Source organism: Haemorhous mexicanus, chromosome 3 (assembly GCF_027477595.1).
Source record: "Haemorhous mexicanus isolate bHaeMex1 chromosome 3, bHaeMex1.pri, whole genome shotgun sequence".
Lineage (NCBI taxonomy): Eukaryota > Metazoa > Chordata > Aves > Passeriformes > Fringillidae > Haemorhous > Haemorhous mexicanus.
Window position 1 is genome coordinate 46,795,111 of NC_082343.1, and position 14,768 is coordinate 46,809,878.

Consider the following 14,768-nt stretch of genomic DNA (forward strand, 5'->3'; position numbering starts at 1 on the left):
ATATGTGCCGTTTGTATATTTCTGGCTGCCTGTGCCAGCTGTCCTCTTATTCCCAGAAGCTGTGCTGTATTGCTCAGCATGTCCAAATACTTCTGACTGTATTTTTCACTGTAAGCATGTCTGTCCAAGGGATGCTTGTGATGCCCACTGGAGAGGGAATGTCCAGCGAATCTGGTTTCAGTTGTGGGAAGGCTTGTAAGTCAGTTCTATTAAAAGGTGTCTTTTGCGGGGGAACTCTGCCATCAGTTTTAAGAAAGGACAGTTTGGCATAGAAGATTAGAAGGGTAAAATAGAAGAAATAAAATATTGAAATACGCCACAATTCATGGGATTTTAACACCTCTTTCTTTATCTAATAACTGCTCAGCACAGGGGGTGAAGTTGTTAGGGTACTTAAAACTGTCTTGTGATTTTATGTGGAAAAGTCTGGCTGGATGTGTACACAGTGTTTCTTTAGATTTTTGCCACAGGCTAAATAACGTGCAGTCACATCACTTGCCATTTGCAGATCTGACAAGTCATCGTGGAGGTTTGGCTAGGAGCCTATAGGCTTCACATAATGCTAAGGGCATGTTCACGGGTGACTTTCTTACCCTAAGGAGGGAGGACATTTTCAGGACCTTCCAAGGAGTCTCTTGCAGTTCTTACTGTAAAAATTTGTGGTGGTTGGAACCCTTTGGAAACTACGTGTCTAAATAGATTCAAGGGCAGTGAATGTGTACTGGGAAGAGTACATAGAACCCTATTTGGGGTGGGGATTGTGCTGCAGATGTGAGGGGGAACCATGTGCTGATGTGATTCGGGTTTCAGGTAGTCTTGGTATTATTTAGTTTCCCGGTGATGCTTCCTTTCTACTTGTTACCAAAATGTGTTTTGGAACATCTGGAAGATGTTTGGGTTAAGGGTAAAACTTCCTGAGTGTAGTAAGTTCTGGCAGGCAATATGAGCTAGCAAGTTGCAAAAAACAGCCATAGAATAAATAAATAAATAAAAAGGGCATCAAACCCATAGAAAAAGAAATTAACAGTCTGAAGAACTCTCAAAACGTCATTAATGTTTTGCAACATATTCTTCTGTAGGCAGCTCTTTTTGCACTCCAGATGTTGTTTGAGGAAGAGTATGCTTCCCGACCCATATTTGTAAGTATATTTCAATATTTTACATATCCTTAAGCTTCATTTGTGAGCTAGCTGAGATGGCAGTTGATTAAAGTGCTTTGAAGTGAAGGAAATGAGTTTATTGGAAATGTACTTTTTTCCACATGATTGTGAAACTAAAACCTCTTACAGTTTTGTCAAATCAGCCTTGGATAGCTCTGTTCAGCGTATCAAGCCATAGTCTAAGGAATGACTTTATTCCAGTGTGTATTCATTCTGTGTATTTCCACAAGAAAAGATCTAATCATGGGGTTTTTTTCAGGCTTGCTGTCTTGAGGGCAGTAGGAACCAGTGCTTCAAGGAGGAAATTAAGCAAATTATGACATATTTTCAAGTAGAATAAGTGGCCATTTGAAGTCAGGAAAATCTGTCTTACTCCATATTCGTTTTCTGATGTTTGTTTTTCTGATAGTTGCTGGTCATGAATGCATTGGAAGAAGTACAGAAAATGAATAAGATTGTTTTCAAAGTTCTGATGCATTCTTTCAGTTTTCTACCGTTTGTAGTCCAGGCTTTCTGATTTGCAGTTGATGTCTGTTTGTAGGCTTTTGTTGAATGTGTTTACTCCTTCCTTGCATCTGTGTTCAAACCTATGTGGGACCCAGGCATCTACAAAATAATCTTCTTTCACAGCTTATGAATGTGTTGGTTTGAAAATTTGCTTACTTTTGGCCTGTCCACCTGATAACTTCTATTGTGTCTTGCCATTTATCTCTTGAGAATGATAATGAGCAGCTGTTCTATGTTCCCTTTGCTGCACAGTCATGGCATTTGTAGTCCTTTGTGAGAACCTCCTTTAGTCATCTTTTTTTCAGCCTGATGAGTCCACTTCTATTTAGCTGTTCTATTTGGTTCATTCATTATTGTCCCATTTTTGTTTTCTATTTCTTCAACTCAGAGTGGAATGACAATAGAACACAGCATTCAAAATGCAGAGGATTTTGTGATAGCCTAGTGATACTCTCTGTCTTTTCCATTTTTTTCTTTGTAGTTTCTGATGCTTTGCTTCACTGCTAGTGAGCTCAGAAATTGCATTCTAAAAAGCCTCCTTTGCTACTTAGTTTAGCTTCTAGAACAGTAAAGACTGATTTGGAGGTGTCATTGTGTAGAACTTCTGTGTTCACAACTTTGTACTTGGCTAGTTAGCACAGGGAGTTTTCTGAGTTGACTTTTTGTCTTCATTGCCCTGAACAGAGTGGTCCTTAAGCCTGATTCCTTATTCTTTGTTCCCTGTTCAGTTATCCTGAGAAGTTACAACACTTAGCACAGCTTTTCACAGATCACCTTTCTCTTGACTGAGTACTTTGAAGGCAGGAAGTGGCATCAATGTGAAAGCATGCTTTGGAGTAAATAGTGGATTTACTTTTGCATGGAGTCTTCTAAACCCATTCCATCTTCTGGAAAAAAAGGCTTTTAGACCTGGTGTTGTGGTGTAGGAATGGTACTCTGCAAATCAGTGCCCTCACTGAGATTCTCCAAATCGTGCGCCGACTTTTTTGCTCCCCCACCTTCTTCCCCTCTCTCTTTCCCTGCGGCAAGGAAGGAGAGGAGTAATGGAAGCCCAAAAGGCAGAGATCAGGGTTGAGGTAGGAACAGTTTACTGGAAACAGTAATAAGAAAAGGAACAGTAACAGCAACAATATTAATAACAAAAATGTGTAAAAGAGTGCTGATTCACATGCAAAGATGCCCACCATGGAGCTCAACCTGACTGCAGCCATGCCACCATGACTGCTCCCTCTGGCTTGGCACCGATGTCTCCCAAATCTCCGGCCAAGACCTGGCTTGGAGCTGGTATTACTCCACTGCTTTGTCCCACTGGAAGGAACCACTTCTCACTGAAGATCTCCCTTCTCCCACACCTGGCAATGATGTGGTATAGCCTCTGTTGTCCTAGCCGTGTCCCCTCCAGGCTTCTGCAAGAATTAACCTTATCCTGGCCAGAATCAGGATGTCTGAGGAGCCTTTCCTGGCTCATCCAGATGCCTCCCAAATTCTTGACTTCCTAGGTAGTTAGGGTCAAGATATTATTTGCACATCTCTATATACTGCTGAAGAAATGGGATTGTACAGGTTAAAACTTATACTTCCGCTATTAAGGTGCAACATTTAATGTTCCCTTGTGGTGAAAGGAGTAACTTGTTAAGGTCAGACCCACTTCTCCCACCAACCACCATAAAACAACTTATTAGCATTTCTGAGGCCTGAAATAAATGAGGATGTGAGGAGAAGGTGACTACTTACAGCTGCATAAACAAAAAACCCCTGTGGATTGGTTCTGAGGCTGCCATCAGAATGATACCATGGTACTCATGCTACCTGCTTGCTGGATGGTTCAGAGTAGTTTCCTTTTTCCTTTCCCCCCACCCCCACCGAGGAGGTGAAGCATGGACACAACGACTCTCCAACTAGTTAAAGTTGAAAAGAAGGTTATTTTCACAGCTCCAGACACATGTGGAATCTTTTCCAAAGACATGCATGAGGAGTTGGAGGCTCCTGCTCTCTGTTCATAAAGAAAGGGTTTTACATATCCAAGCGGTTTCTAAGGACGCATAATACATAATTCTTACCTGCCCGCTTCATATTATAATCAGCTGAATATCCATTATGGCTGTGCAATTGTCCTCTTAAATTGGGTTGGTGGGCTTCTGGGGAGGAAGTAAGACATCTTCCTCAGGGTAAACTCTTCACCTGTGTCAAGTTGGCAGGGCTCCTTGATTTGCTTGTCACAGTCCAAACCTTCTCTCAGAAGTCAGTGGTATTTATGGCTTATGTACTCTTACAATACTTCATATATCACCTGTCATTCCCAACCTTGTTTCCATTATCCCGGCCTGGTATCGACTGATTTTCTTGTTAGTTCTAATCACAGTATATGATCTTAGCTAACTACATTTCTAACTTAACCCCTTGACTCAGAGGGGAGAGAGGGAAAGACATAAACCTTTAACCAGTCTTCTTTCTCCTGGAAAAATATTTATACATTTATATGGTGAAAAGGGTTTAATTTTTCTGTTTGAGTTGTGCCTCATCACTTTGAGTGGAGCACAGTACTACTTTGAATAATAGCAGTTCATCCATTTTAATTTTCCATTCTGTTGTGCATTTAATTCTTCTTTCTCTGTGTTCAATTGATATTTAGGTTTCTGGAACTATTGTGGATAAGAGTGGGCGTACCCTCTCTGGCCAGACAGGAGAGGCATTTGTCATTAGTGTTTCCCACAGTAAGCCACTTTGGTAAGGAAATGTATCCTTCATTCTCTTAGTTAAGTAGTTGTAGATTGGGATTCTTTTCTATTTTAACCCTTGCTTGCAGCTAAATGGAAGCTATGCAAATTGTAATCATACATAATCATGTGCATTGCTAATGTGTTTTTTTATCATTCCCTCAGCAGAAATTATGTTTCCAAAGGAAGCAGAATTTTTAATTCATTGCTTTAAATAATCTGAGGCTTTGTGTTTACACTGAAATCACAATTAGGTCAAAATCTGAAACTGTAGTTTGCCATCTCCTACTGTCTTGGGCTGTGCAAGGAGCCAATCCCTGGTACAGGCAGGACTTGTCTCTCTTAGAGGGAAGCAGTGCCATCTGAGAGTGTTTTAGGGTGTCTTGAAAGAACAAAGCATAAAATACTATTGCAGTGTTCTTTTTACTGAACTCTTGGAATAATGTGTCCTGAGTGATTTTCTCAATGTGCATGTTTTTTTTGAGAGCTCCTGATGCCTCCATTTACTTTAATGCTTTTCTCTCCAGGCAGAAAAGTTCAAATAAATGTGAGGTTAAGATCTGTGCAAATGGTTAATGTGTCAAATTTGGTCATTGTGCAAGGTTTTGCATGTTCATTTTAAGACCTTCCTCTGGTTATCTACTCTCCTCTGTTTCTTTACCCTGTTCTACCTCATTGTCTTCACTTCCCTCTTTGCCTTTTTTCACTCTCAGATTGGTTCTCTTCACACAAAGCTTACACCAGAAATAGATGTTTTTTCTTAGAATATTCTAATTGAAAGCACTTAGTTCACTGTTAGTGGTGCACACCATGCACATTATGATGAGCCATTGTTTGTTTTTACAACAAAATTTCAGCTAAACCACGCAATCTGTCGTCTCAGTGATGCAGAAGCAGAAGACTGCATTCACAGTTTTCCTGACTGCCCTTGAGGCTCCACTTTCCCAGACCAGACGGTGTTCCAGAAGTAACATATGGAGCCTCTTGGAACAGGGTGGTAGTTGACTTCTTGTCTCAGCATCAAGACCTCGTGATCCATATTTGGCATGAGTCTGTCTCAGATAATTTTGCTCTAACTTTCTTGCTTCTGAAGAAGAGAGAAGGGCACTGGAGCAGAAATCAAGAATTTATTAAAGCATATTTCATAAAAGCTCTCTTATGGATCTCAATGTTTAGGGCCTGTTTCTCATTTGTGAAAAGGCTACTATACAGCACTGTAGCAGAAGGGTTTTAGTGGTTGGAACAGATTGCGTTTAATGTTGTTTCTGTGGCCAAATTGGTGCAGAGTGGCTTTAGGGTTGTGAAAAAGCTGATTAATGGTAGTATCCTAGGAATCGTGTTATACATGTTCATGTGTTTCTATTTGGGTTGTGTATGCCCTGAATAGGGTGATGTGTCATCATTAAATCAGTTTGGTTTGGACCCCACTCTTAAATTGTGTGCTTTGTGTCTGGATGAGGGAAGTGGTAGCTGAGAAACTCATGAACTGTACTTAATAAGTGCTGAAAGATATGTGTCAAGCTGCTTGCCATGAAAGATGCTCAGATGTGTTGTTTCAGATTCTATGATTGTTTCTACTGTGATAGCATTACGAAGACATACACTGAGTTTTGGGCCATAATGTGGATTTTGTTCTGGTCCCAAGGGCGATCTGCAGCCTTATCTTTCACAGGAGTTTTTGTATGACTGCTGTGGAAAAAATGAGCAAGAGAGGGAGGTGATGTTTAAGATGGGCATGTGATGCTTATTACACTAGGGTAGCATTGACAGAATATCAGCTATTTGGCTCAAGGCTGCTTGCTTTTATGGCATGGTTAACAGTTCGCTTTTCTCAAATGTTTTCGTGCATGATGTTGAGTGCTGTGAGGAGATGATACTGGCCACAGAAGCTACTTTTTGTTTCTGAATGAATGTGCATGTCTTTGGTACAGTTCTGAGACAAGTAATGCTTGGATTGTGTCATGCTCATGAATATACTTTTCAGCAACTCCGGTAATGGGTAATAATTCAGGCAGTTTGGAGTGTGGGGAATATGAGCTGGAAGCTAATAAATTGAGTGACTTAAGAGTAGGAAATACGCTGCATTTGTCTGCATTTGATAAGGGCAGTCTTGCTAACTGTTCTGGACTTGATGTGCTTTGAAAAATCTTAAGTGTGGGGTAGCCCAGACTTAGAAATTAATTCCAGAACCTCATTGCTGTAATGAATTCTGTATTCCTTGGTTTTGCTATTTGTACCTAGGGAATCTGTATGATGGATTTAACGATATGTAAACATCAAATCTTGAAGTGGGGGAAAAAAAGGGTTATTTTCAAAATTTTCTGGTTAGTATAAGATGTATAGAGAAAGCACTTCGAGGTAGAAGTTGCTGTTTAAAAAAACATATACCCTCCCCCCTCAAACACCAAACCAAACAAAAAAAAAAAAAAACAAACCCTTACTGTCTCATCCCTAGGTTATTGGGAGAAGTGGTTTGTGTGTTATTTGATCTTGATCTGTGACTGTGATATTCAAGACCCTTGGTTTGGATGTTGCTGTGAGCCCCTCAGATTTCAACAATTTTTCCTTCTGTTCAACAAGTAAATCTGACTGCAAGTGCTACTACTTATGGAGTTATCAATGCCCTGCCTTCTCCTTGGAAACAGGAGAAAAGTCAAAAACCATTTTATGCTCCCAGTCTTGTGCAGGGCTTTTCTGCTTTTGACCTCTCTGAATCTAAGTGGGCATACAGGCACTTAATTAGCTCTGCTGCCTGTGGAGCTCAGTCAGCTGGGAGATGTGGCTGTTATGCATTCCTGTTTCAGTGGGTTAGTGTGCATCCTCCCTGAGACTCTTATTCCAGAAAAGGAGAAAGCTTTTTTATGTATTCCTCTTCCAGCAGCTCTATGAACACCTTCTGAGTTCTGCAGTGCTCACAAGAGGGTTTTAGAATGGTGCAGAAAGATCAGGAAACATGTAAAAGGTATCTTTCATACTTTCTGCAAGAGAAATTTCTGTATTTAATACAAATGGAGATATTTTGAGTGCAAGTCTCATTTACGTATCTGTCATTGAATGAAAGAAAATATGATTATATCTCATATACTGGTAAAATTGTTTAGAAACTTATTAATGGAAAAATTCTTCTGCTGTAGTGCTGTCTTGGTTAGTAAGATGTAGCAGATTCAGTTGCTCAAGCTTAGTGCTGCCAGGAGGCTTCTTGGGGGAGGCACTTGCTGTCTTCCAGAGTTTATGTATAATTTGTAAAGGAAATGATGAGTTAGCAGCTTGAAGCAGGTCTTGCCTTTTCAACCTTTTTTCATACTTTTTCCTGTAGCACAAGACTCCTTTCCCATCTGCCATTCTCATTCCATTTGTTCTCTCTCTTACCTAGAAAACAGAGCCGTCGTGTTGCTGCAGTTGCTGTCAAAATGCTGCCACTTTCCTCCTGGATTTTGAAATGAAATCTTGATTTATTGTTCCCAGTTCAATTCAGCCCAGCCCCCTTCCCTCTTGTGCTTTTCTTCCACCTGAGGGTTCTCCTTTTGCACAGTCATGCTGTATTGATGATGATGATTAAAGAAATTGGAGATCAGGTTGGTTTTGTTTTAGATGGTTGTGGGAGTTAGCAGTTGCCAGCACTAACATTTATCTGTTCTGTGTGTAAAAGGTGTTTTTACTTCAACATAATTTTTGAAAATTTATTTTCCAGTATTGGCTTAAATTGTGCTTTAGGGGCAGTTGAAATGCGTCCATTCATTGAAACAATTGGAAAATGTACAACCGCCTACATCATCTGTTACCCCAATGCAGGTGTGTTGGTGCCCATGTTCCTATGCTTACAGGCACGTGAAATGTAGTTAACCTGTTCCATCTCATTAGAAATAATAGAGTTGAAGTAGCTTAAAAAGATGATTGATTTTACTATTAAAAAGAAGGTAAGAATATTTTAAACTGCTGAAAGTAGCTGTTGTTAGTTCTGTGACAATGAATCCAGAATGCTTTCTTGAATAATTAATAATTTGCTGAGTTGAGTAGTGATTGCAGGGTGATGAGGCATTTTAGTTCTCATACAATTGTAGCTGTTTTAAATGTGCCTTTTATGGAATTTAGTTCTGTTCTTTTGGACTTTAAACAAATTGTAATACTAAAAAAAAATATATGTTTTAAGGTCTTCCCAATACTTTTGGTGGTTATGATGAAACTCCAGAAGTGACTGCCAAGCATATAAAGGTATAAAATACTTCTTCTGATTATCTGACGTACTAGTAGACAAGAACTCCGCTTTTATCCTGTGCATACTTGTTACAATATTGGGGATAGATTTTTTTTCTTCAGATAGCTATGTATGTCATTTGGATTGTTTATAGACAATTTGCTCAATGATAGTGATTTGAAGTATCACACTAGGAAAACTACTTAGGAAACTGAAAACCTTAATTACTTTTATGTACTAAGCTAAGGTTTCCTGCTGCTTGATCTGTGCATGTTACTCATTGCACTCCTGTGTTCTTACTGTTCTATTTGGGAATTGTTCAAAAAGCTGAGTGGTGTTTATGAACTTGGCACAATTTTGCAGATGTGTGTACACGAACTGCCAGTGTTGGGGGTGTTCCAGTGCAAAGTGTCCTTCCCCATGCCACTGGATCTGTGCAAGACAGAACTGTGTGTCTGAAGCTGCAATGTGTCAGCAAGAACACAGTATAAAATAGGCCAGTTTCAAATGTAGTCTCTTGAAATAATCTGTTGAAATTGCCGGTTGGCCTTGGGAATTCAATCTCAGAACAAATCCTAAAGAGACAATATAATGCAAATAGTTTTTTTAACTTAGTGTTTTTCTGCTGAGCTCCCTGAATTGCTTCACATGTGGAGAAAAACAAATAAATAAATGTATATATAACATAGGTTTAATAACTCTAAACAAAATGTTCCTTCCTCTTCCAGAATTTTGCTTTGGATGGTTTGGTCAACATTGTTGGAGGTTGCTGTGGTACCACACCAGCACATATCAGGTACTTCATGTGCTACAGCTCTGGACTGCAAAGTAACTATAGGTGCTGCTTCTGTGGCACAATGTTCCATGGCTTGTCTTAGAGTTTCCTGAAAAGGGGGATCACTTAAATGCCAATAGCAGCAATATATGAAGTGGGAACAACCTGTTCATATCATGAAGACTGAGTTGAGGTGTGGTGCAGACAAGGATTAAACCTCTTTTGTTTTGTCATCTAAAATTGTTCTGGAATTACTTCTCCCTCTCTGTTGATTAATAGAATAGATTTCTCATTCTCTCCTTTGTTGTGCTGTATCTTCTTTCTCTTTTTTTGCAATCTTAGCCACAAAGTGAAACTTAAGGTTTCCTTTGATGGTAGATGGAAAGAAAGGATGTGTGTGTGTTTGTTGGGGAAATTCCTAAACAGAAGTTCTATGAATGCTGTACAGCTGGTGCTAGTCCTGGCTAGTCAGAAGGAGCATTTGATGTCTTTGTCGCTGCAAGTAGGTCAGTGGGAAAGCCTCCTTTTTTCACTTAAAAAAGAAAGGGCTGTTGGGATTAATTTTTATCCTGATATAAACTGGGAAGAGGTGACATGTAAACATGCAGAGGACAGTGTGTGTCAGTCCTGACTAGTGTGAAGAGAAAATGAATGTGAACAGCATGAATCATTCTGGCATCTGAGAAGTGTGTCTCAGTACAGAGCAATGTTTGTCCCTTGGGTTTTTTGGTTTTGTTTTTGTGGACGGTGATTGTTTGTTTGTTTTTTTTTGTTTATTTTGGTTGTTTTCATGTTTTGTTTGGTTTTGTTTGTTTGGGCTTGTTTTTTGTTTGTTTTGCTTTTTCTTGGGGTTTTGTGGGCTTTTTTTTTTTTGTTGTTGGTTGGTTTTGGTATTTCAGTCATTAGCAGTTGTTCAGCTCAGCAAGTCCTGAATATGGTAAGAATCAGTGTGGTTGAACACTGATTCTGAAATCCTTCAAGTGTCCCATTGTGTCTCATTCTGTACTTTAAAAACCTTCAGCATTGTATATTTCCTGCAAATAGCTAGTTAGAATTTTCTGGGAGTATGTTTTTGCCTTTGGCCTCACAAAGTGGAACTACATAGTTAGTCTTGTCTCTACAGGGCTAAATTGGAAATGTAGCTATATGTCTAGTATATATGCTGTTTATGCTAGTATATATGCTGTTTGAGTCTTGTCTGGAGTAGTTTAATTTTAATTGAAAACTTTCTTATTTCTGTAACTCAGAAAAATTGCCGAAGCTGTGAAATTCTGTAAGCCTCGTGTTCCACCTTCTCTCTCTCAAGGATACATGCTGCTGTCAGGTAAAGTGTGTAACAGTTTAATTTCATAACTAATGCAAGTTTCCTTTATAAATTTATTGGCTGTTTTCTGCTGATCAGAACATTGCTGTGAATGTCTGGTTCTACCTGACTCCAGCAAGCTTATCGATGTGTAACCACATCTAAGTCTTACTGTTTTGCCTAAAGGAGTAGTAGAACATTTTTGCTGCCATCTTGTATAACATAATCAAGCCAGCATATTTACTCTGCAAGTCTCAGATGTGTTGTAATGGTGAATGAGTGTCTTTGTCTTCACTTTACAACAGGGAAGGTCAAACACAGAGAGACCAGGTAATTTGGCTACAGTTACTGGCAGAGCTGGGATGAGATCCTTGTACACCAGCTGTGTGAGGGCTGTCCTGTCTCACCTCAGATGCTGATTCAGTCATACTGGGACTGTGTTCCAGCAATATATCCAGGTCTAGAACATGTTTTGTTTTAACAAAGTCTAGATCTGTATGTTCCACACTTCAGGCATTCTTTTAAGCCTTTGAGCCATGTATCTGAATCAAACAATACCATCTTTTCAGTCTGGCCTTTTAACCTCAGGTCAAATCAGTTTAGCATAAATAAAATATAACATGGTTGGCCTGTGATGTCGTGCCTTAGCTTATTTGGTTCTGCTGTAGAGTTTGTTTGCCTCTACATTGCCTGCTACCCAAGGGCGCAACTGGCCTTGTTTCTCTGAACTGGCGTATGTGGTTATGAGCTCCCCTTGTTGGTCAGTCAATTCAGTGGGCTGCTGCTTCTCTCAGGGTGTCATGCATGAGGTAAAATGGTTGAAAGTTGAGAGGACATACACACAGGTGTCCAAAGAATCATAGATTAACTTGTGTATTGGAAAAGTTGGTTGTTATTTTTTGTGGGTCAGGTAAATTATTGACTGTCATTGAGGAAGGAAAGAAAGATTTGGTGTATGTATTGGCAGCTGTTTCATTGCATTGCTTTGCTAGTTACTCATTAGAGCACTGATGTACTGAGAAATCACTATGAGAGAGAGAGACATTATTTTTTTACAGTTCAGAAAAGAGATTTTGTCTTTCTTACACAGTTTTTTCTTTTCTGTTTTAACAAATATGTTCAAAAATATCTTTTTAAGGTCTGGAGCCATTCAGGATTGGGCCGTACACCAACTTCGTTAATATTGGTGAACGCTGCAATGTTGCAGGATCACGGAAGTTTGCTAAACTCATCATGGCAGGCAACTATGAAGTATACATATTAACAATAATCTCATATGAACAATAATCTTTATAGCTGATGCTCTGATTTTCTATTGCTCCATTACATTATTACTGTTTGTTTTGCTGGCACAAAGCACTATTCTACACCAGTTACAAGAGTAAGAAAATGTGGAGGATTTATTTTTTCACTGTTCTTTGTTCCTCTGCTTGCCAGCTACTGATAACTTTGTGAGAAGGGCTTTACAAGGACTTTTGGGGTTTTTTTTGACAAGTGTTACAGGAAACTTTTAATTTTAATTTAGTTATACAGCTGGTAATGGTTTAGAAAATGTCCTGGTCTGTGCAGCATCTAGGGGTTGGTTTACAGAGAAGAGGGAAAAGAAGGTGGGTGTAATCCCTCTTTCAAGTTATGAGGTTCATCTGACTTGGGATAGATTGTGGCACTGTGCAGCTCTCACTCTGTCTCCCCTTCCTCACTTCCTCAATTCTGCTCAGCATTATGATTACATCTAATTGCTACCTACTTTGATCTCTGACTCCAGCATGCTACACAAGCATTGGTACAGAAAAAGATGCTTAGAGGGTAATTGCTATCTTGAAACTACTGCAGGGTAGAAATGAAGAGGCTGGGAGACTCATTCTTTATTGGTGTGAATTAATGCTCTAACATTGAAACAAATAGCAGAGTGACTTTTCTTGAGAGTTGAGACTCTTTCCCAGAGTATACTCTGATGTTACATCAAATCAGAATGAAAGCCTTAGTTGGTATTTTTGGAAGTCTGACTCTTAGGCTCCTAGAGGTCATGAAGCAGGTCAGGCCTATTAAATGAAGAGACCTTTAAACACCTCTGCAGAATGACAGAAAAGAGAAAGGGAACAGACATGGGTGTTCAGATATATATGTAGGCTGGGGGAAAAACTTTAGTTTTCCTTCTTAGCGCTTGTAATTATTTTGCAGCTTGCAAAAATGTTGAACAGCCTTTAAAAATTAAGTGTCCTGTTACAAAACACCAGAGCTTGTAATGCAAGGCCCTTATTTCATACCATCACAAAGACTGTATTTTCCTGTCATCTTGTGCAGTCACAGGTCCTTGTTACCATACAAATCTTAAATTATTCAATTAAGCATATGGCCAGCTTTCTGCAGTTGGTGATGCTACCAGTACATCAGGTCTCTGATGTCATGTTCTGTAAACAAATTAATTATAGGTTGTTCCATAGCAGCAACTTTTTTGTATTCTTGTACAATACAGATAATTTCCTTATTTCCTTATAGGATGTCTTACAAATTTTTAAATTTTTGACTGCATGCTTAGTTTGGAGAAATGAAATGTTATCCTGAGAATAACTAGGATTTTTTTCTTCTCAATGTTGTTTTGGTTTTTGACTTTCTTCTTTAGGAAGCCCTGAGTGTAGCCAAATTGCAAGTTGAGATGGGGGCCCAGATTCTTGACATAAATATGGATGATGGGATGTTGGACGGCCCCACTGCAATGACCAGATTTTGTAACTTCATTTCTTCGGAACCTGATATTGCCAAGGTTGTAATTGAGTCACAATAAAGAACATGTTACTGACTTGTAAATTGCATGCAGGAGATGTTGATACCGTTTCATTTAAAAACCAGTTTCTGTGCTTAGGCAGATGTAGTTGTCCCCTGAGAGGAAGTGACACTAATAGGGAAGGCCTTTGGGTGAAACAGAGGCTTTTCTGTCTGTTCTCACATAAATGTATGCCAGTCCTTTTCACTGCCTAGAAAAGCTGAATGCAGGTTCATTCTGGAGCAGTTATAAGCCGTAATGTATATGTTAGCAGTGCGTAATGGTATTTCTTTCCACAAACCTTAAAGTTGCTATGGATATTGAATGGCTTTAAAAAAACAGTTCTGCAATATGCTTTCTCTAAAAATGAGTATCTGATATAGATACACAAGATATTACAGGGAGAAGTAGAGATCTCTATATGATATATGATGGAGCTGCCATAGAAGCTCTTGAAATAAATTTGCTCTGAGTTTTGCATTTAAAGCAAAGTGAATCTCTGAATATCATGTGGAAACATTTATTAAAAAATGCTGATTAATGTTGCGTGCATTTTTATGTCCAAATGGACAAACAGCACATAGAACTGTAATTCATAACTTCTGTGTGTGTTCCCTGGCTTACTTCTCTATTATTTACAGGTGCCATTATGCATAGACTCCTCAAATTTTTCAGTGATTGAAGCAGGTTTGAAATGTTGCCAAGGGAAATGCATTGTAAACAGCATCAGTCTAAAGGAAGGGGAGGAAGACTTTCTGGAGAAAGCGAGGAAAATTAAATTGTATGGAGCAGCTGTGGTTGTTATGGCTTTTGATGAAGTGGGGCAGGTGAGTGTTACTTTAAAGGAGAGCTGTTTTTCTTCTGAAGTGTAAGGCTTTCTTCCTCTTTTTCAATACAAAGTTGTTTTGTTTCATTGACAGAGTTGATCTAGAGAAGTTCTGTATAACCTTAGCAGTTATGACCATAGTTTTGTCCCTGATTTGTAAGTATTTCTTATGCTGCTCAAATGTTTGAAGAATCCATGTACTGATCTAGGTGGAGCTCTGTTAGTACAAGAGAGTCTCTTGCTATTCAGACATGCCGAACTGTTCCTTCATAAAAGATATTTTTAGTTTAGAAACTGTTTCTCATGAGAGTGAAATCTTTGTGAATTAATTTAGTTATGTTGAAAATCACATATTAAGCTTTGCATAGAATGATGAAACATTGGGCAGTGGGATTGCTTTTTATAAGCTGACGGAAAACTCCAGGTATAGGGGTGGTGATATTTTAAATACAATATTCTTATGTATAACCCTTTTCTTATATTTGTAATGTTCACGTTCTCAGTCTTGAGTCATTGGAGCT

General features: G+C 39.0%; 1 protein-coding gene across 8 annotated transcripts in view; it reads left to right on the top strand.

Annotated features, from left to right (window-relative positions):
• MTR (5-methyltetrahydrofolate-homocysteine methyltransferase) overlaps positions 1 to 14,768 on the top strand; it is a 51,327-nt gene that overhangs the window by 11,353 nt on the left and 25,206 nt on the right. For 6 of the 8 annotated variants that reach the window (XR_009485807.1, XR_009485806.1, XM_059841667.1 and 3 more), the window contains exons 7-15: positions 1,080 to 1,139; positions 4,300 to 4,394; positions 8,076 to 8,176; positions 8,535 to 8,596; positions 9,308 to 9,375; positions 10,602 to 10,678; positions 11,796 to 11,908; positions 13,281 to 13,421; positions 14,063 to 14,248. Coding sequence is in view for 6 of the 8 variants with exons in the window: in XM_059841667.1 (XP_059697650.1) it covers positions 1,080 to 1,139; positions 4,300 to 4,394; positions 8,076 to 8,176; positions 8,535 to 8,596; positions 9,308 to 9,375; positions 10,602 to 10,678; positions 11,796 to 11,908; positions 13,281 to 13,421; positions 14,063 to 14,248 (903 nt within the window). In the remaining 2 variants the exon portion in view is untranslated. Of the gene's footprint in view, positions 1 to 1,079; positions 1,140 to 4,299; positions 4,395 to 7,791; positions 7,960 to 8,075; positions 8,177 to 8,534; positions 8,597 to 9,307; positions 9,376 to 10,601; positions 10,679 to 11,795; positions 11,909 to 13,280; positions 13,422 to 14,062; positions 14,249 to 14,768 lie in introns of those variants that run through there. The other 2 variants (XM_059841670.1, XM_059841672.1) reach the window with 2 other exon arrangements.